This window comes from Amblyraja radiata, chromosome 4 (genome assembly GCF_010909765.2).
Source record: "Amblyraja radiata isolate CabotCenter1 chromosome 4, sAmbRad1.1.pri, whole genome shotgun sequence".
In the NCBI taxonomy this organism is placed as follows: Eukaryota; Metazoa; Chordata; class Chondrichthyes; order Rajiformes; family Rajidae; genus Amblyraja; species Amblyraja radiata.
Window position 1 is genome coordinate 82,871,644 of NC_045959.1, and position 27,196 is coordinate 82,898,839.

General features: G+C 43.3%; 1 protein-coding gene across 18 annotated transcripts in view; it reads right to left on the reverse strand.

Moving 5' to 3' along the window:
- ptprm (protein tyrosine phosphatase receptor type M) overlaps positions 1 to 27,196 on the reverse strand; it is a 940,804-nt gene that overhangs the window by 492,491 nt on the left and 421,117 nt on the right. For all 18 annotated transcript variants that reach the window (XM_033019867.1, XM_033019862.1, XM_033019861.1 and 15 more), the window contains exon 7: positions 13,616 to 13,909. In XM_033019867.1, the coding sequence (XP_032875758.1) occupies positions 13,616 to 13,909 (294 nt within the window). The remainder of the gene's footprint in view (positions 1 to 13,615; positions 13,910 to 27,196) is intronic.

The window sequence follows — 27,196 nt, forward strand, 5'->3', positions numbered from 1 at the left end:
AAGTCACCTGCCCTTCTTCAAAGAAATGCCAGAATATAGTTCAACGACAGCTGAGAGAGCAGTTGTGAAACATCTCCGTTGACAAATAACGCCGGAACTGAGGCAGTCAGCTTAGCTTTTCAGCGCTATGATCTGTGGAGCAGAACATTGAATGCACACACTTCTGGCTAAGAGGTGAGGGTGGAAAGTGCTAGAGCTGCACTTTGGGCCCAAAGGCCAAAGCAGATACTTGAGTGAAATTTCCGCAAATGCTTACAAACTTGTCTAATTATGTCAATTCCCACACATGAAGAATGTTTTGATATTATCCTCAACGGATCACTTTTTCCACTTACTTTATGCAAAGCATTCAATTTAACAAGTAACCAGCAGCTGGGCTTAAAAAGTACAATGCATTTTAATAAGCCCAATGAATCTTAATTGTTTAAAATTGCTCAGGCTATAACATTCTGTAAATCTTAGCAGATGGCCAGCAGTCACTGTTTATTCTGCAGGAACTAGAAAATGCTGGCATTTTCTCTGGTCGCACTGTCTTGAAATCAATACGATGACACCTCCATCTATTTTATTAAAAGCATTTTTCATTTAATGCTTTACTACCCTATTGCCCGTCATTTAGCATTGTAATCAAACACATTCAATCCCACCATATGCTACTACAATTTTGTATGCATCTGCAGCTTTACTTTAGACTTTACTTTAGAGATAGGAGTGTGGAAACAGGCTCTTCAGCCCACCGAGTCCAGAACGACCAGCGATCACCCCCATTTATTAATACTGTCCTACACATTAGGGATAACTTACAATTTTATAGATGCCAATTAACCTACAAACCTGTACGTCTTTGGAGTGAGGGAGGAAACCGGAGCACCCGGAGAAACCCCACATCATCACAGGCAGCACATGCAAACTCTATGCAGACAACACCCATAGTCAGGATCGAACCTGGGTCTCTGGCGCTGCATGGCAGCAACCACTACGGCACCGTGCCGCCTTGGCTGATGCCGCTGAGAAAGCACAAGTTGGGAGTTCAGTGTTCATTGGAAAAGGGTCCCTTGTAAAGTATTTGGATAACTTTTCACTATCAACAAGGCAGAAGCCAATGTGTACTGGAACACACTCATCAGTCAATGAAAAGAAAGTGCTGGTGTAACAAAATGGGCCAGACAGCATTCCTGGAGAATGTTGATAGGTAATGTGTCAGGCCCGATCCAAAACGTCACCTATCCAAGGGCTGCCAACTCTCACGCATTGAGCGTGAGAATCACGCATTTCGCCAAATTCTCACGCTCTCCACAAATTTCTCACGCTCTGTTGTGAGAAATTCTGTGATCAACAAAAAATTTTAAACGCATATCAACTGCATGGGCTGCGGGTGTTGGAGAGCAGGGGCTGAGGGAGGGATGGAAGCAGAAGCAGCGGCGGGGACAGCTGCTGACTGGGAGCCAGGGCTGGCAAGTGTTTGCCGGGCTGGCGAGTGTTTGACGGGCTGGCAAGTCGATCGCTGCAGCTCCGGCATGGAGCAGCCTCAGTGCAAGAGTCCCGGGCCGTAGGAGGCGTCGAAAGCGTTGCACCGCTGCCGTGAGAGTCTCTGTGCCGAATTCGCCCAGGTGACCGGCATGGATCAGGCTGCGGCTCTGTGCATCCTGGAGGACAACCAGTGGCTGCTGGAAGTAAGTACCAAGCACTGGGTAGAAACGGTGGAAGATAGTGGCCTTCAAATGGGGGTGGTTGATGAAAGCATCCTGCTTGCCAGCTAGATTTTCTCTTACTGTAACTGCAGGAAAAATGTTCCAGATGTTGGGGAAGTTCAGAACCAGGGATCATAGTTTAAGAATAAGGGGTAGGACATTTAAGACTGAGATGAGGACAAACTTTCTTCACCCAGAAAGTTGTGAATCTGTGGAATTCTCTGCCACAGAAGGCAGTGGAGGCCAATTCACTGGATGTTTTCAAGAGAAAGTTACATTTAGCTCTTGGGGCTAGCGAAATCAAGGGATGTGGGGAAAAAACAGGAAAGAGGTACTGATTTTAGATGAACAGCCATGATCATATTGAATGGCAGTGCTGGCTCGAAGAGCCGAATGGCCAATTCCTGCACGAAACAGGCCCTTTGTCCCACTAAGTCCATGCCAACCAGTGATCCCCGTACACTAGCACCATCCTACACATTGGTGACAGTTTACGTAAGCCAATTACCCTACAAACCTGTACGTCTTTGGAGTGAGGGAGGAAACCGGGGCACCCGGGGAAAAGCCATGTGGTCACGGGGAGAACGTACAAACTCCGTATAGACAGCACCCATAGTCAGGATCGAACCCGGGTTTCTGGTGTTGTAAGGCAGCAACTTTACCGCTGAGCCACCATGCCGCTCACTTGATTAACACTGGTTCAGGTCATCAAGTGTTGAGTTTGAGTCCCACATTGAGCGCAGAGCACACACGCCAGACTGCATTTTGGGAAATATTGTTTTAATATGAGTCCTTACTGTTCTCTCAAGTAATCCCACTGAAACTATTTCAAAGAAGAGCAAAGCAGCATTCTCAGTATCCAGACTAATATGTATCTCTCAATTCTTATTGATGAAAACAAATTCGTTTCATTTCGAGTTGTGAGGAAATAGGCAATTACTAACTCTATTACAATATATTTCAGAAATTCTTTGTTGGCTGTAAAGTGCTTTGGGACATCATAGTGCCTTGAAACATGTTGTTTAAATGCATGTACACTATTTTCTCTTGCCATCTCCCTTTTGTAAATTACTCAGAAACTTTATAGGCTCACTATGATCTGCCATGGGTTGGTCCAGAATTTCCCTATGTATCTCAGAGAACACTGAACAGAGAACAGGCTGGATGCTGCCCCGGAGAACACGGCCTGCAGGGGAAAGCTCAGAGACTGGAGAGTAGGGAGCCGGCGACAATGGATGCGAAGAGTGAGGCCGGTGGGAGAGAGAACCGGCGTCTTGCCTTCCGCGCTCTCAGAGTCGGCTGTGGCAGATGCCCACGGGGCCTATTGGTGGATGGGCAATCTGGATGAAGGTGATGGTTGGAGGCCTTGCAACCACTCCCTGAAATCCAGAGCACGGACTAGATTGCGGAGTCTGGACTACGGAATGGCACCAAAACCTGGCGCCTCTTGCATGTGGTCTCAGTGGACCATTTCTGTACACTTGTCTAATCGGGGATTGTGCTTAATTATGGCAATACTTTAATGAACTGTATGCGAAAAGAGAATTTCACAGTGAGGTTTGCACATGTTACTAAAGCAACCTTAACCATTGAATGCTGCAGATTATATTTTACATATTTTCAATTAGATTACAGCACAGGACAAAGTTGGCGATGGCAACTTGTACATGGCAGAACAACAGGGAGTGCAAAATCCCTCATGGGAGGAGCTTCAAACCGACTGCAGTTCATCGAAGAAAGTAATGGTTGATGAAAGTCATTGCAAAGGATTAGAAAGGAGAGGGCTTTGTGGGAAATAGTTGTTGCCATGCCGGGTGTTGAGGGAGTGAGCTGTACTTTGGGAAGAGAGTCACCATCGGTTTATTGGAATTGGAGTTGGGGAGTAGAAGAGGGAACATGATGCAATGAAGAATCAATCCAATCTTAACTCTCTTGCTCTTAAGACATATGGACAGAACTGTGCTAACTGTTGTGTGGGCTCAAAAATGTGATATGGCAACATATTCTTGATTGGTATCTCATCCACCGAATAAGCCTCTGTCCATCACCAGTGCACAATAGCAATGTTATGTACCATGCATTGGATTTCCTAATCCAGGTAGCACCTTCCAACCTCTACTGCCAAGGAGGACTAGGCAGCAGAGCCACCTGCAGGTGCCTCTCCAAGGTGCACACTAGTCTGTTGTATTAGATACAGATATACAGCATGCAAACAGGCGTTTTGGCCCACCGAGTCCATGCCAATCATCGATCAGCCGAACACTAGTTCTTTGCTATCCCACTCTCACATCCTACACACAAGGAGCAATTTACAGAAACCAATTAACCTACAAACCTGCACGTCTTTGGGATGTGGGAGGAAACCGGAGCACCGGGAAAAATCCGCAGGGACAACATACAAACTCCGCACTAACAGTACCCATGGTCAGAATCGAACCTGGGTCTCTGGCACTGTGAGGCAGCAGCTCTACCCTTGCGCCGCCCAACATTGTTGTTCCTTCATTGTTGCTGGACCAAAATCATGACATTCCCAACTTATACCTGAACCATAAAGACTTCTGTGGTTTAAAAAGGCAGCTCACTGCCGCCTTATGAAGGGAATTAAGGATGGCCAATACATGCCGGCCATTCCATTAATGCCCAGACCACAGAAAGTGATGAGCTGCCCACTTTGACGTCAACCCTACAAGTTCAACAGAAATGACTCAAATATTTGTTCTCAGGTATTGGGTCTACTGGCAAAGTTCCATGCATGAAAACCTCTGAGGTGGAACTCAACTGCCCAATGGTGTTGGCACATTGTACATTACCGTACCGTACCGGATAATGAAAGGCCTAGAGTGGACGTGGAGAGGATGTTTCCAGTAGTGGGAGAGCCGAGAACTGAAGGGAACAGCCTCAAAAGAAAAGGATGCACCGTTAGAATGGAGATGAGACAGAATTTATTTAGCCAGAGGGTGGTGAATCTGTCAAATTCATTGTCACAGACGGCTGTGGAGGCCAAGATAGTATTTTCAAAGCAGAGATTGACAGGTTCTTGATTGGGAAAGGTATCAAAGGATAAGGGGAGAAAGCAGGAGAATAGGGTTGAGGAAAAATAGAAACATAGAAACATAGAAAATAGGTGCAGGAGTAGGCCATTCGGCCCTTCGAGCCTGCACCACCATTCAATATGATCATGGCTGATCATCCAACTCAGTATCCTGTACCTGCCTTCTCTCCATACCCCCTGATCCCTTTAGCCACAAGGGCCACATCTAACTCCCTCTTAAATATAGCCAATGAACTGGCCTCAGCTACCTTCTGTGGCAGAGAATTCCAGAGATTCACCACTCTCTGTGTGAAAAAAGTTTTCCTCATCTCGGTCCTAAAAGATATCCCCCTTATCCTTAAACAGGGACCCCTTGTTCTGGACTTCCCCAACATCGGGAACAATCTTCCTGCATCTAGCCTGTCCAACCCCTTAAGAATTTTGTAAGTTTCTATAAGATCCCCCCTCAATCTTCTAAATTCTAGCGAGTACAAACCGAGTCTATCCAGTCTTTCTTCATATGAAAGTCCTGACATCCCAGGAATCAGTCTGGTGAACCTTCTCTGTACTCCCTCTATGGCAAGAATGTCTTTCCTCAGATTAGGAGACCAAAACTGTACACAATACTCCAGGTGTGCTCTCACCAAGACCCTGTACAACTGCAGTAGAACCTCCCTGTTCCTATACTCAAATACTTTGGCTATGAATGCTAACATACCATTCGCCTTCTTCACTGCCTGCTGCACCTGCATGCCTACTTTTAATGACTGGTGTACCATGACACCCAGGTCTCGTTGCATCTCCTCTTTCCTAATCGGCCACCATTCAGATAATAATCTACTTTCCTGTTTTTGCCACCAAAGTGGATAACCTCACATTTATCCACATTATACTGCATCTGCCATGCATTTGCCCACTCGCCCAGCCTATCCAAGTCACCTTGCAGCCTCCTAGCATCCTCCTCACAGCTAACACTGCCCCCCAGCTTTGTGTCATCCGCAAACTTGGAGATGTTGCATTCAATTCCCTCGTCCAAATCATTAATATATATCGTAAATAGCTGGGGTCCCAGAACTGAGCCTTGCGGTACCCCACTAGTCACTGCCTGCCATTGTGAAAAGGACCCGTTTACTCCCACTCTTTGCTTCCTGTCTGCCAACCAGTTCTCTATCCACATCAATACTGAACCCCCAATACCGTGTGCTTTAAGTTTGTATACTGATCTCTTATGTGGGACCTTGTCGAAAGCCTTCTGAAAGTCCAGATATAACACATCCACTGGTTCTCCCTTATCCACTCTACTAGTTACATCCTCGAAAATTTTATAAGATTCGTCAGACATGATTTACCCTTCATAAATCCATGCTGACTTTGTCCAATGATTTCACCACTTTCCAAATGTGCTGCTATCCCATCTTTAATAACTGATTCTAGCAGTTTCCCCACTACCGACGTTAGACTAATGGTCTGTAATTCCCCGTTTTCTCTCTCCCTCCCTTTTTAAAAAGTGGTGTTACATTAGCTACCCTCCAATCCTCAGGAACTACTCCAGAATCTAAAGAGTTTTGAAAAATTATCACTAATGCATCCACTATTTCTGGGGCTACTTCCTTAAGTACTCTGGGATGCAGCCTATCTGGCCCTGGGGATTTATCGGCCTTTAATCCATTCAATTTACCTAACACCACTTCCCGGCTAACCTGGATTTCACTCAGTTCCTCCATCTCATTTGACCCCCGGTCCCCTGCTATTTCCGGCAGATTTTTTTATGTCTTCCTTAGTGAAGACAGAACCAAAGTAGTTATTTAATTTGTCTGCCATGTCCTTGTTCCCCATGATCAATTCACCCGTTTCTGACTGCAAGGGACCTACATTTGTTTTAACTAATCTTTTTCTCTTCACATATCTATAAAAGCTTTTGCAGTCAGTTTTTATGTTCCCTGCCAGTTTTCTTTCATAATCTATTTTCCCTTTCCTAATTAAGCCCTTTGTCCTCCTCTGCTGGACTCTGAATTTCTCCCAGTCCTCTGGTAGGCTGCTTTTTCTGGCTATATATCTGCCATGATCAAATGGCAGAGGAGACTGAATGGCTAACTCTCCTCCTATGTCTTATGGTGTGATAGTGGCAAGTTTGAAATTGTACGTTTAGTTTATATTTCAGCCAAATATAGAGTTAGGGCAGTTTTTCCTGGAGTACACTATCAATATAATTTATCTATATTTTAGATTCCATCCCAGTCTTGAAATTACAATTTAAAAACAACTATAAATGGTTAATTAGCAGGCTGCCAACTTCCATTATCAGAAAGGAACATATACCATTGAATTTAATATCAGAGTATGTAGAGGCAATAAAACATATTAACACATTAGTGTCACAACCTATTATTATACACCTTCTGTAATTTGAAACCAATTTGGAATGATTTCTTTGGGTAACAATTATTGAGGCATATTTCACAGAGTGGTGGAGGGAAGATACGGAGCAAATGTCCATTTGCTATCACTGCGCACAGCTGACTTTCAGACATAAATGCTTTCTTATCCAAGGATGGTTGAGGACCATTAGGATTATTAACTGTCCGATGTGTTGCATTTGCAGTTTAAATGTGTTTTGCATGGCCCTTGGGTGCATAGTTTAAATGTGCAATTATCACTGTAATTAAACAGGTGAAATGAGTCTCATCATAAACGGCTGCTGCTACAGATTCCACTAAACAGTCGTTGAGGATGGAGTATTTTATTCCTTCCTAACTTAATTTCTTTCCTATTACCTTATCAGCACCACACAGCCCCTTAAGCATGTTATTAAATTGTCACGTGTTCACATGATGACCAATGCCTTAATCACAACTTATTTTATAAACAAAAATAAAGTCTGTAATAGTTGTGTGGCAAAGTAATCTTCTTTCCAGAACCTGAAGGCTTTCTGAATTTTACTTTGCTCAATTTTGCTGCACCTTTAAACCCTGACATCAGGTTAATAACATCACTCACATCCTCATCGACAAAAGGGTTGCCTTGACCACAAGAAACTGAATGATTAGTCACCCATCCTTTTTCTCCAGGGATGCTGCCTGACCCGCTGTGTTGCTCCAGCACTTTGTGTCTATCTTCGGTATAAACTAGAATCTGTTTCTTCCTGCACAACTCACTGATGTTACTTTCTTGCACACTTAGGACTGCAAATGAGACAAACCTCTGTCAGAAGAAGTTCCTTAAATGCGCAGTCAGTGAGTTTCTGCCTTCTAAATGTTTTCTTTAAAAATTATCGTCTCAATTTCCCCTTCGCTCCTGAAACTGCTGACACATTGCAGTTCCAGCGATAGGTCTCTCATCTTCTTGATGGACAGTGTCTCAGGATTGAGGAGGGCTTGGTTCCACGATATTGAACGGGCTCTATAATTTAACCGTTTTACTCTGCAGTGGGATCAAGTCATTGGTCAAATCCTGCCAAAGTGTCAGCCATTTCACATGCATGGTGATTTGCATCAGTAGCCAGGCTTCCACGCACTCCCGAGGCCAACAGTTGCAGCAGTTCATACAGGCAGCTCTCGGCATCAGTTTTAAGAAATAATATTGATCTGTTCATTTGCATTTATACTGTGCTGCTGGAAGGTAACTTTAACAATATATAAATAAATAAAAACTATTAAAAAAATTAAATTAAAAAAATTTGTTGGAGACGCCCCGCAAATAAAGGAAGGGATTTCACTCCAGGGAATGGCAAGGGTGTCGGATAAAATTTGTAAACAATTTACATTATGACGCAATGAATGTATGTATAGCCTCTGTTAATGTTGGAGGAATTTTTGCACATTACCTACTTTGTGTATATTTTTTTACCCCGAGTAAAGTTTATTTTGAATAATAAAAAAAAGGTCATCAACTTGGTGAAAGACGCTCTTTGGTCGGCCCAAAACCTGTTGACCTCCCAGCAGTGCGAGATATTTGTCAGGGAATGTTGCCGACTGGCCCGCTCCGGACTCCAGGAGTACGTGCTGAGGGATGCACTGAAGCTTGGTGCAGCCAATGCCAAGGCTCTGTGGGGAGCACCACCACTCCATCTAGGGTCCATAGAGGGAAGAGTGGCTCTGCTGTCAACGACTGAAGGACTGGTGACAGGATCTAGGGAGTGGGCAGGGCCAAAGATGTACTGGTTGGGTTGCTCCTTGGCCTGGCCAGGATGGCCATCCGCGGCGTTGCGACGCCGGGCTTTGCCCAAGCCGGATGCTTTGCCCCAATGCTGGGGTTGTATAGTAGTTATTAGTATCTTTGTAACATAGCTGTTTGGGATTCAGTGGCTGAATAATTTGGAGTTTTGTAATATGGTGGTGGGTCTGTCACCACAGCTTTTTTGGGGGGGTTTTGTATCGTGTACGTAATCAAATAAATTATTTTTTATACAAATGAAAAGGATCTGTGGGGGGAGGTCCACAGTTTTGGGTCCATCTGCTGCTGGACAGTAAGGAGGTGACATACCTCACACAAGGGATGATATATAACCTCATGGGGCCACATGAATGGCAAGATGCCGGGTATAATTATATTTCTGTGAAGACTACTAAATACAACACCAATGAATGTATTGATAGCCTTTGAGAATGTCGGAAGAATTTTTTTTGCACAGTTCTTGTTTTGTTTATGTTTTTATTCTGAATAAATATTTTGATTTAAAAAAGTTAGATCACCAAATATTGATGGACCATTGCACCATAAATAATTCCTGCAAAAATTGATTGCTGCTCCATAGAACAAGAACAGGCCCTTCAGTCCACTATGTCTATGCTGAACATGATGCCAAGATAAACTAATCTCATCTGCCTGCCCATGATCTATATTGCTCCAATCCCTGCATGTCCATTCGCCTATCTAAAAGCCTCCCAGCTGCCACTACTGTATCTGCCTCCACCACCAGCCCCATCAATGTGTTCCAGGCACCCAGCACACCCTTTGTACGATACTGTATGATACAATAGAACTTTATTTATCCCAGGAGGGAAATTGACTTGTCCAACTTGTCCAAAGCTATTGTCACACTAATCTTAAAGCTACTGTATGCCACCTGTCTTTGACATTTCCACCCTGACTGTTCATTAAATATTTGAGATGTCCAGAATAGATGACTCACTTTTGTTAAAGGGCAATGCAGAGACAATGCCTCCAGCATGCCCAAATCTTTAATAATCTTATATGTTTCAATAAGATTCCCTCTCATCCTTCTAAATTCCAGCCGCTATACAAGCCCAGCCGCTCCATTCTCTTGTAAATATGCTTTTCTAAGCTTTCCCCCAGTCTAGTTAAGTTAATAAAGCACTGTCAAGCACTGGAACAACTAAACTTTATTTTTAGATTGAACAGCAAATTCCCCTATACAATACCTAACCACCACTGGTTCGATCCTTGTATCTGCCTGGCCAAGCCCTTCAGCCTTGTTCAAGCAGAGACCCTGCAAAAGGTCATGCAGTCCCAAGCGCTCTTCCAGAATATCGACAAAGGACCTCGTGCCTTATATAGGTCCCCGAACCTTGAGATGCCAAACTATTTAGGGGTGGTCTCTTTACAATCCAATCAAGCATATTAATTACAATACATTATTGACAGTTACTCCGACCAATAACAGAATCCCCCTTCCATACATTGTTTCAGGGGAAGCTTCTAGAGGAAGCTAACTTAACTTGAATAATGCAGCATTTACCCTGGAATCCAAACAAACATGCCAGGGGCTCAACACTTTAGTCACTCAACAAACAGCAGGGTAACTGTCCAGCAACATTACTTACAATATATACAAGGCTTTTGCAGTAATCCAATCATATCAATGCATTTGTTTGTTTGAAGAGTTTCTATACATTTCATCAATTAATGGGCCTGTCCCGCTGTACGAGCTAATTCAAGAGTTCTCCTGAGTTTTCCCTGGTTCGAACTTGGAGAATTACGGTAATAGCCGCTCGTAGGTACTCGGGGCTCTCATGGACATTTTTCAACATGTTGAAAAATCTTCACAAGTCTTCTCGAGCTTACCGCATTTCCCGAGTACCTGCCGTTAGTGTTATGAGCCGCTAAGAGATGTCCTGAGCTCCGACGTACCCGCAACGTACATTCTACGTGCTTACCACGGGTTTGATTTTTTTTTTTAAACTCGGGAGAGCTCTTGAATTTGCTCTTACAGTGGGACAGCCCCTTAAGGGGAAATGAGGAAAACACCTGGATCCTTCACCATCATGCATATTATTCTGAGGCTCAGACTAATCGGTGCCATTCAAAGCCTGTGATTTTCCACTGACAAAGGTTAAGCAATTCTGACAAATGCAGGGATTCTCCATTTTATGGTGTCTTTAATTTGTTCAATATTAACACTCTCACCATATGACAGTCCCGCCATCCTGGGAATTAACCTTGTGAATCTAAGTTGCACTCCCTCAATAGCAAGAATGCCCTTCCTCAAATTTGGAGACCAAAGCTGCACACAATAATCCAAGTGTAATCTCACTAGGACCCTGTATAACTGCAGAATGACCTCTTTGGACAAGGACCCCCAGATCCCGTTGTACTTCCCCTTTTCCCAACTTGACACCACTTAGATAATAATCTGCCTTCCTGTTTTTGCTACCAAAGCGGATAACTTCACATTTATCCACATTAAACTGCATCTGCCATGCATCTGCCCACTCACCCAACCTGTCCAAGTCACCCTGCATTCTCATAGCATCCTCCTCACAGTTCACACTGCCACCCAGCTTTGTGTCATCTGCAAATTTGCTAATGTTACTTTGAATCCCTTTATCTGCAGTCCCAGCACTGAGCTTTGCGGTACCCCACTAGTCACTGCCTGCCATTCTGAAAGGGACCCGTTAATCACTACTCTTTGTTTCCTGTCTGTCAACCACCCGAACAATAAGGGCAGTTGTGGTCACCTTATTACGGACAATGTGGAGTTTTTAGAGAACATGCAGAAGAAGTTTACCAGAATGCTGCCAGGGCTCGGTGGTACTACCTGCAAGAAGAGGTTGGACAAACTTGGATTGTTTACTCTGGAGGTTGTGGGGAAACCTGATGGAGGTTTATAAAATTATGAGAGGCATGGATAGGGTGGACAGAACCTTTTTCCCCAGGATGGAAATGTCAAAGACTGTGGTACAACTTTAAGGTGGGAGTGGCAGAGTTTAAAGGAGATGATTGGGACATCTTTAAAAATAATGTGCTGTGTGCCTGGAACCCACAGCCAGGGCTTGTGGTGGAGGCAGATATGATAGTGGCATTTAAGAGGCTTTTAGATAGGCAGAAGATAGGCACAAAATGCTGGAGCAATCAGCGGGTCAGGCAGCATCGCTGAAGACAAGGAATAGATGACGTTTTGGGTCGAGACTCTTCCTCGAATCTTTTAGATAGGCAAATGGCCATGCAGAGAATGCAGAGAATGCAGGGATATGGATCATGGACAGGCAGATGAGAATGGAATGGATATGGATCATGAGATTAGTTTATTTTAGCATCATGTTCGGCAGAGACATGGTGGGCAGAAGTGCCTGTTCCTGTGTTATATTTGTCTATGTTCTATGATCTAATGGAAAGTGAGTAATGAATGAATCTAATATAATTGATTACATCTGAAGCAATTAGCTGTTTGTGGAGATTACAAAATTAATCAAGCTGATCAGCATGGTGTATGTAAACAAGCAATGTTGTATAGCGCAGTACATTTGTAGAAAGCAAATTTTGCCACATTGAATAAAAAGACCCATGAGTGTACACATGAAACAGAAATGTTATATTACACGGTATACATGGACCCATCCATTTTGTCAACACTGACTGAACAATATTGTTAGACATATCCAACTATATGGTGCCAGATATACAGTACAGCACCATATAGACAGAATGTGTAGCACTGTATACAAATGAAAATTGAAAATGGTGGATATAGTAGGTCAGGCTATATCAGTGGAAAGAGAAACAGATTTTTTCATCAGAACCTGTCATTGCTTGACCTAGAGAATATCTCCAGCATTTCCTGTTTTCATTTCAGAGTTCCAGCATTTGCCATTTTTTACTTTGTACGCAAGTAATTGAGTTGTGCTGCACATACGGATCCATTTATACAGAGTTACTTTTTGTAGCACTGTATACACGAACAGGCAATGCAGTACAGCATAGTAAACTGTATGTATTGAGCCAACCATGTGATACAGCATGGTGCATTGTCTATGCCTTACAAGGTGCAGAAACAAGGAAATGTACATGTTGATTTACACAAAAGGACACAAAGTGCTCGAGTAACTCGAGTAACGGGTCAGGCAGCATCTCTGAAGAATATGGTTAGGTGATATTTCGGGTCGGGACCCTTCTTCAGATTGATGGACCATTCTCAGCCTGAGGAAGGGTTTCAACTCAAAGCATCACCTATCCATGTTCTCCAGAGATGTTGCCTGACCTGCTGAGTTACTCCAGTGCTTTGCATCCTTTCTTACAAGCTGCATCTGCCAATGAAAAGGTGGACAACCAAAATCTCTTTTCACTTACATTTCCTGTTTTATGGTGCCCTGTAATGACACTGATATGTGAAAAAAAATGAGAGAAAACAACAGCCTGATTGTTTTTTTTATATTAAATATCCAGATAGCACATTAGCCCAGCTGTAGTGATACCATCTTCACCATTTCCATCTGGATCAGCGGCTCACTATTTAATCAATGCTTAGATGCACGTAGTACTGCACCAGGTGTTGTCTTACATCCTGCGCATCAGGGATCTCAGGCGTATGGAATATTAGATTAGGAAGCAACAGATCAAGATCAAACCTAAGGCAAGGTTGGCACAACACGAAGGCACATTCTTCCTCAGCTGGCAAACATATGATACAAACTTCACCCTTTTCCAGAAGACCTACCTCCGCACTTTGTTTTCATTTTGAGGGCAGGTCCAGGAGCTCCCCTTCCACCTTCCCCGGGACGCGTGAGCAGGACTCGGATTTCATACTCTGTGTCAGGATCCAGATGGCCAATCTTGTACTGGTGGCTGTCTACCGGCTGTATGTCTGCCCAGCTCCCGGAGGTACTCCGGTAATCTATGTCTCGTTGGATGATCGGCCCGTCGCCGCTGATGGAGTTTGCGTTCAGCAGAATCCACAGGTAGGTAGCTCCAACAGAGTTCAGCTGAGGTGGGGCAATTGGAGTTGGAGGATCTGCGAGAATAAGATTTAACAATATTAGTCATACACGCATGAAACTTCGACAAGTATTTTATCAAGGCGCATCACTGCATGGGTTGGCAACAGCTCCATCCAAGACCATAAGAAATTGCAGAGAATTGTGGACGCTGCCCAGACCATCATGCATGCCAACCTCCCCCATCATGCAAGTCAACCTCCCTTCCATTGACAATATTTACACCTCATGCTGTATTGACATGGCCACCAGCATAGTCAAGGACAAGTCGTAATATCATGAAACATGAGCAGAATTAGGCCATTCAGCCCTTCGTTTGCTTCACCATTCGATCATGGCTGATCTATTTATCCCTCTCAACCCCATTCTCCTGCCTTCTCCCCGTGACCTTTGGCACCCTTACCAATCAAGTACCTATCAATCTATGCTTTAAAAATACCCATTGACACACTTCATTGCTGTCTATGGGAAAGAATTCCACAGATTCACACAAGACACTGGCTAAATAAATTCCTTCTTATCTCCATTCTAAAGATACTTCCTTTTATTCTGAGACTGTACTCTCCGGTCTTAGACTCTCCCACTACTGGAAACATCCTCTCCACATCCACTCTATCTAAGCCTTTCATTATAGTGTAGGTTTCAATGAGGTTCATCCTCATAGTTCTAAACTCCAGCAAGTACAAGCCCAGAGGCATGGACAATGGCACATCTAAAATATAGGGGTTTGCCTCACCAAAATGATTTAGGTGGAAATTAAATATTTGATCCCCTTTCTTACGAGAGATCAACTTAAACATTAACATTAACTGAACTCTCTCAGAACTAAGAATTGGAATCAGGGATATCTTGCAAATTATTTGTTCTCAGTACTATGTGTGGCTGAGCAAAGATTGACAACTGGACAGAGATTTGAACCGGAGCTGTGGTGCTTGCACTAGTCTTACTCTAGCATAGAGTTCAGGGCTGACTTCCCAGCTTGCGAATTAGGAAGTCTATGGGAGGACACAGAGTGCTGGAGCAACTCAACGGAGCAGGCAGCATCTCTGGAGAATATTGATAGATGAAGTTCTGGGTCAGGTCCCTTTTTCAGACTGGGAATCTGAAGTCTGAAGAACTGTCCTGACCCCAACTAGTCTAAAGAGAAGTTCTGACCTGAAAAGTCACGGATCCATGTTCTCCAGATATGCTGCCTAACCCGCTGAGCTACTCCAGCACTTTGTGTCCTTTTGTGTAAACCAACATCTGCAGTTCCTTGTTTCTTCATCTAATATACCAGTTCCTTGTGTCTGAAGAAGACTCCCAACCCGAATCATCGCCTATCCATGTCTTTCAGAGACGCTGCCTGACCCACTGAATTACTCCAGCACTTTGTGTCCTTTTTTTGTAAATCAGCATTTACAGTTCCTTGGTTCTACAGGTCCATGTAAGATCGTCTGATTTGGCTCTGAGTAGCGTTTACTGCAGTAACACAGGGGCAGCATGCAGGCGAAGACCAACATCGGTGTAGGAAACTGGGATTTATTTAGGGAGACCAGAACAAGTGCGGTGTTGGTTTTGTGGTGCAAGTTCTGCCCTGTGCCTTTCAGAATGATATGGCAGAATGGTGCTCAACTGCTACAATGATGTGCAGAGACCTGCTCTATTAATGCGGAGACACGAGATTCAAATCCCATGATAGCAAATGGGAAAGTTAAATTTAAGTCATTAGGCAAATGTGAAATTAAACTGATATCATTAATGGTGACCATGAAACTGCTGGACCCTGGTTCACCAATGTCTGTTAGGGCAGTAAACTTGCCATTCATTACCCTGACCTACATATCACCACAAAACCACAATAAAATTATTGGCTTGTACCTGGCCTCAAATGAATGAGTACAGTAGAGTTGGTGAGCACACCCTGAAGCATGCATAGAACATAGAACATAGAACATAGAACATAGAACATAGAACATAGAACAGGAACGGGCCCATCAGCGCGCAATGTTTGTGCCGTACATGATGTCCAGTTCAACTGATCCCATCTGCCTGTACATGATCCATATTGCTCCACTTCCAGCACTTTCATTTGCCTATCCAAAAACCTCTTAAATGTCACTATAGTATCTGCCTCCCTTATCACCCTTGGCAGTGTGTTCCTGGCCCCCACTAATCTCTGTGCAGAAAAAAAACTTGCCCCGGGACTGTCAAATGCTGAGGGAATGGAACGGCTGGGCTTGTACACTCTGGAATTTAGAAGGATGAGAGGATATCTCAGAACCAGGGGCCACACTTTAAGAATAAAGGGTAAGGCATTTAGAACAGAGATGAGGAAACATTTTTTCACCCAGACAGTTATGAGTCTGTGGAATTCTCTGCCTCAGAGGGCGGTGGAGGCTGGTTCTCTGGATACTTTCAAGAGAGAGCTAGATAGCAGTCAGGGGGTACGGGGAAAAGGCAGGAACGGGGTATTGATTGTGGATGATCAGCCATGATCACATTGAACGGCAGTGCTGGCTTGAAGGGCTGAATGGCCTACTCCTGCACCTATTGTCTATTGTCTATTGCCCTGCATCTTTCCAAGATTTTAAAATCTGTGTCCCGACATTGTCTGATAATGTCCCAACGCAACAATGGAAGCTTCAATCTCAAGTACTGGTGACTTTTAATAACCATGACACTCTAAGTGACTCTACTTTGAATAGTTCTGATGAAAACATCAACAATCAAATAGTATGATATGGTTAAACACATGCTACCGTACACTTGATTTTATGTAAGTGTGGAGGAGCATTCGTTGAGCGGCTTCATTCACTTGAACATTTCTTTGACTTTCAATAAATGTCAGCTCTATCCACGATTCCATAAATTAAATGTGACTGTCATACCAAAATTCACAAAATGACATTGAAAATGCAGTCTAAACAATTGCAGCGGTTATTTTAATACAATTCAAGCCTGTTATAACTTTTTCTCAAATGCAAACAGTAAATAGCTTTGGACACGGAGCAGAAATTGAAAGTGAATCAAATAATTGTTTTCTCCTGATGATTTGACAATCATATCCATCTATATAACGCGGGAGGATTGCTTTCCGAGCCCAGGAAACCAAGTGGTACTCGACCACCTCTTAGGATGGAAATTAGGTTGTGCAGTAAACCCTGCAGAGCCTAACAGTTACATCAATTAATCTTCAATGTTACAACAATTTTAAACAGACTGTGTCTTAATAGTCTCCACCCCTAGAGGCTATGCTTTGATTTGCACTGCAGTGCCCTTGCAGTGATGGCGAACCACATTCTTCCTCCACATGAGCTTGCATGTACACTTGTGAAGCCGTGCTTTGCTCTGAAGTTCTTTCCACTCAGCAGGGAAAATAAGCGTGACTAACAAAGGATGATGCAGGCTCACTTTACACCAATGCTTTTAATTATAATTTAAATGCAACATCTCTTCTTCAAATTGCAAAGACTACCTTTGAACGACACAGCTTAATTTTTTTACCCTGGTGAAAAAAGGTGCAGTTGATAAAAATCAGTTACTTCTCCCTGAGCAAAGCCAACAAAAGATGATGCAGTCTCGCGTAATACTGATGCTTTTAATCATTATCTAAATGCACCATCTCCTGTCCAAATTGCAAAGCCTACTTTATAACAAAGCAGCTTTTTTTTTTACCATGAGTGTTAGGAAAAATGCAGTTAATAAAAATCAGTTACTTCTCCCTACCTGCTTTGTTGAATTCAGCATTTTAATAGCTTTGAGCAGAAAGGATTTGAAATAATCACTTTTTTCTTTAGTTTTGCACCATTAATATTGAAAGTCGCAGGTTTATTCTCCATGGACCATGTAATCGCATCAAACTTTATTAAAAATAGAAGGATGAATACTGGAAAGGTAACATGACATTGGCCTAAAAAAATCTAATCTTTAGAATATAACCTTGTTTAAATGTAGTAATGAAATATTTTTAATTTCCCAATTGCTCAGGATAATATAACCCACATTATATATTGGTGCTCTAAACATAATTAAAATGCTCTAATGCCAACTAATTCACAATGTCCCAAAGCTAAATGTTTTGGGGCAGAGAGATGGGGAAGGGAAAAACAGTGATCATGCAGACCCATTCTGGGTCCAGCACGCAGAAAGTCGCCGAGGGCCAGATGCAATCTAAAATCTACCCCTCATCCCAAATACACTCCAGTAGTTCACACAGCATGAACTAATCTTAGCTATTAAATGTCATAATGCTCCACTGGAAGGAACCTGTATATCTCAGTAAGAGATAAATCAGCTGGATAAACCAGGCCAAGAAGAATTGGATGCGCGCCCATAGGTACAGAGTGGAAACAGTGAAACATGCTTGGAAACAAGGGATGGAGTGTAAATAAGATTTAGTTTAGAGATATAGTGTGGAAACAGGCCCCTCGGCCCACTGAGTGCACACCAACCAGCAATCCCCGCACATCGACATTATCCCACACGCACAAGGGACCAATTTTACATTTACACCAAGCCAATTGACCTACAAACCTGTGTGTCTTTAGAGTATGACAGTTAAGCATAACAGAACCCCATAAAAACAGCATCTGCAGTTCCTTCCTACCCATATAGAAACCGATGTGAAGAAGATTCACCAGCTAATTCCTGGGATGAAAATTCCTTGTCATATCTAGAGAGCCAAGACAGTTTAGTTCTGCATTCTATGAGGTTTTGAAGAATGAGGGCAACCTTATTTAAACATATGAGATCCTAAGGGTCCTAGACAAGTAGATGTTGAAGTGTTTTCACCAGTGGAAGAGTTACAAACAAGGGGACATTGTTACAAGATGAGGGAAATCAATTGAATACAAGGACAAACCTTTAGAAAGGAGATGAAGAGGAATTTATTTTGTCAGAAGGTGGTGACTGTTAAATTCATTGCCACAGATGACTATGGAGGCCAAGTAATTGGGTATATTTAAAGTTTGTGATTTACAAATTCTTTATTAGTAAGGGTGTCAAAGATTATGAGGAGAAGGCAGGAGAATGGGGTTGAGAGTGCAAGTTGATCACCCATGACTGAATGGCGGAGTAAACTTGATGGACCTAGTGGCCTAATTCTGCTCCTATGACCTATGAACTTATGAAACAGTGGACTTATTACATTAGCGTTTGGTTGAGGCTAGGTCCTTAGGAATATTTAAAGTGAAGATAGATAAATATTTGATAGATTGAGGAATTCAAGGTTATGGAGAACAGGCACAGAAGAGGAGTTGAGGTCAGCGTAGAGCAGCCATAATTGAATGGTGGGGCAGGCTTGAGGGGTCTGCTGACCTACTCCAGCTCCTGCTGTGTTCTTGTGTGCTGGATTATGTTCAGGCTATGTTGATATTTGGATGTGCTTTAATGCAGTATCTTTTTTAATAAAATTAACAATGATATAAACTATGTCACTTCCACATGAATAGTTTCATTTGTTAGTTTTAATGATGCATATATAAATCTGGATCAATCAATAGTAAAATTCTATATATGTGCTCATGAGTTCTGAGTCATCGTTAAATTATTTTGATATTTGTACATTCTATACAATCTGTAATCCTAATAATTTGAACAGAAACGCACAGCAACCCACATCCCTTGGTCATTTAAATCCTTGAGGCTTTGCTCTGGACGTTTTAGTTTAGAAATACACATAGAAACAGGCCCTTTGGCCTGCCATGGCCATGCCAACCATCGATCACCAGTTCACACTAGTTCCATGTTAGACCACTTTCACGTCCATTTCCTATACACGAGGAGCAATTTACAGAGGCCAATTAATTTACAAACCCGCATGTCTTTGGGATGTGGGAAGCAACTGGAGCATCCAGAGGAAACCCACTCAGTCACAGGTGGAACGTGTAAACACCAGAAAGAAAGCACCCAAGGTCAGATGCAGAATTACAGAAAAAGATACAAAATGCTGGAGTAACTCAACAGGTCAGGCAGCATCCCTGGAGAACATGGACAGGTGTCTCTTCTGAAGAAGGGTCCTGACCCGAAACTTCACTTATCCATGTAAGGGTCCCGAACCGAAACAGCTGCCTGACCCGCTGATTTACCCCAGCACCTTGTGCACCTATTTTCTATGTTTCCAGTCTTTTTTTGCTAAAGCTTTAGATTATTTATATGGTCACTAGGGGGCAGAATGGAGCAAACACAATTTGCATGGCAACCACGATTTCATTACGTTTAAAGAAGAGTCACAAGAATTAACACTAATCGAGTGTGTGATATATAGTTATATAATTTCTATGTTGATCCCTAAGGCTAAGTGCACATAACATGGGCCGACATTGCTGAAATTTCAATGAAAATCTATTAAGATCAAAGAAAATGTGACCAAGAATATATAGATATGTTTGCAAGATATCTTTAACTACCAGAGGTGCTGTACGATTGGCAGCCCCACCAACAGTCTGTTTGTTTTTCGTCTTTTTTATTATTTTTAGTTTGTGTAAATGTTCTCCGGTTTGTTTTATGTGGGGGGAGGGGGGATGCGATTAATTTTCGGATCGCATTCTCCGGTCACTCTGCGGCCAACCATCGATGGAGCTGGAGGCCTCCTCGGACTGACCTTTGGCCCCACCGCGGGGCGTGGACTTACATCGGAGTCGATCCTTTGCCTGGGATCGCTCCAACCGTGGCCTGCGGTCTTTACATTGGGAGTTTGTCTCAGGAGAGGCCATGGATGTCGGGAGCTCCAATGTCGCGGAAGGTTCGACCAGCCCCGACGCGGGGTTCGATCGTCCAGCGCGGGGGAGCTGACATCTGACATGATCGCTCTGACATGGAGGGCTCGCTGCCGTCTACGGGAGTCAAGATCATCCCGTCAACGGAGGGCTCGAGGCCCCCGACCGCGGGAGAGCAAAGGAAGAGATTTAACTTTTTTCGCCTTCCATCACAGTGAGGAATGTGGACGAGTCACTATGGTGGATGTTTATGTGAAAATGTATTTTGTGTGTTCCGTTGCTTTTTATTTGTATGACTGACTTGGCAAATGAAATTCCTCGTATGTGGCCAAACATACTCGGCTAATAAAATATTGCGATTGTGATTGTGATTGTATATGTGTGCTTTTATTCATTGATGGGATGTGAGCATCACTGGCAAGGCCATCATTTGATGTTCCCATCTAGTAGAACGTACAGAACAATGAAAGTGTGCACCAGGAACAACTTCTTCCTCTGTTATCAATCTTCTGAATGGTCCTTCCATAAGCTAAAATTCTCTTCTACCTCATTGTGGATGTTGAATCTCGCTGATGGAACCGCGCTACTGTCCTGAGAACTATATTCTGCTCTCTGTATCTTCCCCTTTGCGCTATCTATTTTTACTTGAGTTTGACTTGATTATGTGTGTTTATGTATAGTACTGTATATCTGATCTGTGTGGATAGTGTGTACAGTGCAGAAGGGCAGCATGATGGCGCAGCGGTAGAGTTACTTCCTGACACAACAGAGATCCAGGTTTGATTCTAGCCATGGGTGCTGTCCGTATGGAGTTTGTGTGTTCTCCCTGTGACCGCATAGGTTTTTCCGGATGCTCTGGTTTTCACCCGCATTCCAAAGACGTACGGGTGTGTACGTTAATTGGCTTCGGTAAAAATTGTCCCTAGTGTGTAGGATAGTGCTAGTGCACAGGGATCACTGGTGGGCGCAGACTCGGTGTGCCGAAGGGCTTATTTCCACGCTGTATCTCTAAACTAAACTAAACTAAACAATGCTTTTCACTGTACCCCAGTATATGTGACAATGATAAACAAAAACAGCCCTAATTAACTTGAGAAGTTGCTGGTGAGCAGCCTTCTTGAATCACTAGTGTTAAGATGTTCTCACAGGCCTGTCAAGCAGACTGCTTCAGAATACCTACTGACGAACATAGGAAATAGCACAAGTGGACCATTCAGCCCATCATCCCTCTACACCATCCAATAAAGCAACAGGTGATCTTCTACTTCAGTATCACTTTCCAGAAATAACCAACCATAATATCTAAAAAAATGTCAATCTCTGAATATACTCAGTGACTCAGCTCCACAGCCCTTTGATAATGAATTCCACAGATTTCCAAGGACGAATGCTTATTTTGATGCAGTGAGCCTTGGTTTTGAACACCATGGCGAGAAGATATCTCACCCTCTCATCTATTTTGTCAAGTCTTTGAGAACTTAAGATTCTTCTAAAAACAAGTCAGTACAGACTTAGTGTTTAAGAAGGAACTGCAGATGCTGGAAAATCGAAGGCACACAAAAAAATGCTGGAGAAACTCAACGGTGCAGCAGCATCTATGGAGCAAAGGAAATAGGCAACGTTTCAGGCCGAAACCTTTCTTCAGACTGAAGAAGGGTTTTGGCCCAAAACGTTGCCTATTTCCTTCGCTCCATAGATGCTGCTGCACCCGCTGAGTTTCTCCAGCATTTATTTGTGTACCTTCAGTACAGACTTAGTTTCCTTAATCTCCTAAATACATAGAGGCATAGCCACATACAATGTGGAAACAGGTCTTTTTGCCCAACTTTCCCACCATGCCCTATCTACACTAGTCTCACCTGTCTGTGTTTGGCCCATATTCCACTAAGCCTATCTAAGTACCCTGTCCAAATATTTTTTAAATGTTGGGATAGTACCATCCTCAACTGCTTCTTCCAGCCGCACATTCCAATAGCTACCGCCCTTTGTGTAAAACAGTTGCCCCTCAGGTTTCTATTAAATCTTTCTCCGTCACCTTAAATCTATCTTCTCTGGTTCTTTATTCCCCTACTCTGGGTAAAAGACTGTGCGTCTACCCAATCTATTCCTCTCATGATCTTGTACATCTCTATAAACCCACCACTCATCCTTCTGCGCTCCAAGAAATAAAGTCCTAATCTACTTAACCTCTTCCTATAGCTCAGGCCTTCGTGTCCTGGCAACATCCTTGTAAATCTTCTCTTCACGCTTTCCAGCTTAACAACATTCCTCCTTTCACAGGATGACCAAAATTGAACACAATACTCTAAATGTGGCCTCACTAACATCTTGTACAACTATAACATAACCTCTCAACCTCTATGTGCAGGAAGGAACTGCAGATACTGGTTTACATAAAATGCTGGAATAACTCAGCAGGACAGACAGTATCTCTGTATAGAAGAAATAGGTGGTGTTTTGGGTCAATACCCTTCTTCAGACTGAGGGACTAATGATCCTTCTATCCGGAGAAGCTGCCTGGCCTGCTGAGTGTCTATCTCCCAACTTCAATGCTCAATAGATAGATAGATACAGACTGTTGTAGTAACTCAACAGGTTAGGAAGCATCTCTGGAGAAAAAGGATGAGTGGCATTTTGGGTCAGGACCATTCTTCAGACTGAAAGTAGAAAGGGGAGGGAACAGGAGATAGGAAAAGGCCAGAGCAAATGAGCGCTGGCAAGAGATGATCAAAGAGGGGTGGAACCCATAACGGGTCATTGTTGGCTGGGGAAGAGGTGATAACCAAGGCATACAATTATGTGAACTGTGAAATTATTAGGACAACTAGGGTAGGAAAGGGAATGCAAGGGTTACTTGAAATTAGAGATATCAACTTTCATACCACTGGGTTGTAAGCTGCCCAAGCAAAAAACAGTATGAGATGCTGTTTCTCCAATTTGCACTGGGCCTCACTATGACAGTGGAGGAGGCCCAGGACGGAAAGGTCAGTAGGGGAATGGGAAGGGGAGTTAAAATGGTTGGAAACCAGGAGAATATACTCAATAGTCTGACAGAGAGGCTTCAGAAAGCCACGGACAAGCTAATTGAATCAGAAAAGAAACAACAGATGGAAAGTAATGTAGCAAAATATGACGTCAGCTACCTTGGCAGAAAGGGTTGGAAAGAGGGAATATTTGTTTAAATGGTGAGAAATTGAAAGTCATTGGTGTTCATGGGGACATGGATATTCTTGTACATGAGTTAAGTTAAAGTTAAGTTAAAATGCAGGTTCAGTAAATGATTCGGAAAGGCAAAGTCTGAAGAAGGGTCTCGACCCAGCATTTTGTGTCTATCTTCGGTTTAAACCAGTATCTGCAGTTCTTTCCTTGCTGCCTTGACATTTGTACATTGGGCTAGTGGAGTCAAGGGATATGGGGAGAAGGCAGGCACCGGTTATTGATAGGAGACGATAAATGGCGGTGCTGACTCGAAGGGCCAAATGGCCTCCTCCTGCACCTATTTTCTATGTTTCTATGTTTCTATCACCTATCCATGTACTCCAGGGATGCTGCATGACCCTCTAAGTTACTCCGGGTCTTTATGTCTTTTTAAGGCAAGGTATATGTTGGCTTTATTGTCTTGAGTATTGGAGATGTCTTATTCTAGGTGAGATGACATCAGTAATATTGTGCACAGATATTGTCTCTCAATCCAGTGCCCATATTTGCTAATCACCACATTGATTCCTTGTTGTATGAGAAATTGTTGTACCTCTGGAAAGTTAGATGGCAGGGGATCCAAGGAGTGATAGCTGACTGGATAGAAAATTAGCTTCATGGAAAGAAGCAGAGGTAGATGGTGGTAGGACTAAAGGTGTTTTTTGGACTAAAGATCTGTGACTAGTGGTGTGCCTCGGGATACAATGCTGGGCCCTTTGCTATTTGTCATCCATATAAATGATTTGGATGGGAATGTATAAGGCATGATTACCAAGTTTGCAGGTGACACTAAAGTGGGTAGTATTGTAGATAGTGAAAATTGTTGTAAAATTGTCCCTAGTGCATAGGATAGTGTTCGTGTATGGGGTGATTACTGGTCAGCGTGGATTTGGTGCGCCAAAGGGCCTCTTTCTGTGTCGTATCTCTAAAGTCTGAAGTCTAAATGTTGGAGAGCTATTGATTGCATGAAGTGTGTAAATATTTGTGCTTCTGTGTGCAAATGTGTATGGAAGTCAGTGATTAATAATAGAACATTGACGGAAAAGTCAAGATGAAAGATGGTGCCCGCAATGGGCCATTGGTTACTTGAAATTAGAGAAATCAATATTCATACCCCGGGGTTACAAGCTGCCCAAGTGAAATATGAGGTGCTGTTCATCCAATTTGCGTGTGGCCTCCCCCCAACAGTGGAGGAGGCCCAGGGCAGAAAGGTCAGTATGGGAATGGGAAGTGGGGTTAAAATATTTGGCAACTGGTAGATCATGTAGGCCAAGGCAGAATGAGTATAGGTATTCAGTGCAACGATCATCCAGTCTGTGCTTGGTCTCGCCGATATATTCGAGTTAACACCGAGAACAAGATACAGTATGAACTTGACTCAACCAGAAAATAAAGTTTGTGCACCCTATAACTGTGGCATTGGACAGAATTTCCTAACATTTATATTTTAACATAGAACAGTACAGCACGAGAACAGGCCCTTCAGCCCACAATATCTGTGGCAAACATGATATCAAGTTAAACAAATCTGCTCTGCCTACAAGTGATCTGCGTTCCTCCATTCCCTGCATACCCAAATAAGTACATGGTTTTATACCATGGCGCAGCGGTAGAGTTGCTGCCTTACAGCAAATGCAGCGGCAGGGACCCGGGTTCGATTCCGACTATGGGCGCAGTCTGTACGGAGTTTTACTTTCTCCCTGTGACCTGCGTGGGTCTTCTCCAAGATCCTCCAACACTCCAAAGGCGTACAGGTATGTAGGTTAATTGACTAGCTGAATGCAAAAATTGTCCCTAGTGTGTGTAAGCTAATGTTAATATACGGGGATCGCTGGTCGGCATGGACCCGGTGGGCCGAAGGGCCTGTTTCTGCGCTGTATCTTGAAATTAAAAACAAAACTACGAAGAAGGTCATGTCTCACAAATCTGATTGATTTTTTTGAAGACGTGACCAAAAAGCTCGATGAGGGCAGAGCTGTAGAAGTTGTGTACATTGATTTCAGTAAGGTATTTGACTAGGCCATGGTTGGCTGCTCTGGATGATTAGATCACATGGGATCCAAGGGGGAGATAGCTGAATGGATAGCAAATTGGCTCCATGGAAGGAAGCAGAGGGTAATGGTGGAAGGTTGCTTCTCGGACTGGACGCTTGTGACCAGGGGTGTGCCTTAGGGTTCGGAGCTGGGCGCGTTACTGTTTGTCCTCTACATCAATGATTTGGATGAGAACATACAAGGCAAGATAAGCAAGTTTGCTGAGGATATAAAAGTGAGTGATTTTGCAGATAGTGAAGATGGTTGTGAAAGATTGCAGCAGGATCTGGATCGATTGGCCAGGTGGGCGGAGGAATGGTTGATGGAATTTAATACAGAGAAGTGTGAGGTGTTGCAGTTTTGGATGTCAAACAAGGGCCGGACCTACACAGTGAATGATAGGCTTCTGGGTAGTGTTGTAGGGTAGAAGGATCTAGGATTACAGGTGCATGGTTCCCTGAAGGTCGAGTCGCAGGTGTATAAGGTGGTCAAAAAGTATTTTGGCACTTTGGCCTTCATCAGTCAGAGTATTGAGTATTGAAGTTGGGAGGTCATGTTGCAGTTGTATAAGACGTTGGTGAGACCGCATTTAGAATATTGTGTTCAGCTCTGGGTACCATGTGCTAGGAAAGATATTGTCAAGCTTGAAAGGGTTCAGAAAAGATTTATGAGGATGTTGCCAGGACTAGAGTGTGTGAGCTATTGGGAGAGGTTGAGTAGGCTGGGTCTCTATTCCATGGAGCCCAGGAGCTGAGAGGAGATCTTATAGAGGTGTACAAAAAAATGAGAGGAATAGATTGGGTAGATGCACAGTCTCTTGCCCAGAGTATGGGAATCGAGAACCAGAGGACATAGGTTCAAGGTGAAGGGCAAAAGATTTAATAGAAATCCGAGGGGTAACCTTTTCACACAATGGGTGGTGGGTGTATGGAACAAGTTACCAGAGGAGGTAGTTGAGGCTGGAACTATCCCATAGTTTAAAAAACAGTTAGCCAGGTACATGGATATGACAGGTTTGGAGGGATATGGACCAAGTGCAGGCAAGTGGGACTAGTGTAGCTGGGACATTGTTGGCCGGTGTGGGCAAGTTGGGCCGAAGGGCCTGTTTTCACACTGTATCACTCTATGACTCTAAGTCTCTTCAATCCCCCTATCGTTATTGTTCCACCACGATACCTGACAGCGCATTCCATGTATACACCACTCTCTCTGTAAAAAGACTTGTCCTTTAAACTTTACTCCTTTCACCTGACAGCTATGCTCTCTAAACATATTTCTTTTGGCCTTAGCTTTTATCTTTCTCTTAGGGCGGCACGGTGGCGCAGCGGTAGAGTTGCTGCCTTACAGTGCCATAGTCCTGGGTTCAATCCTGAAT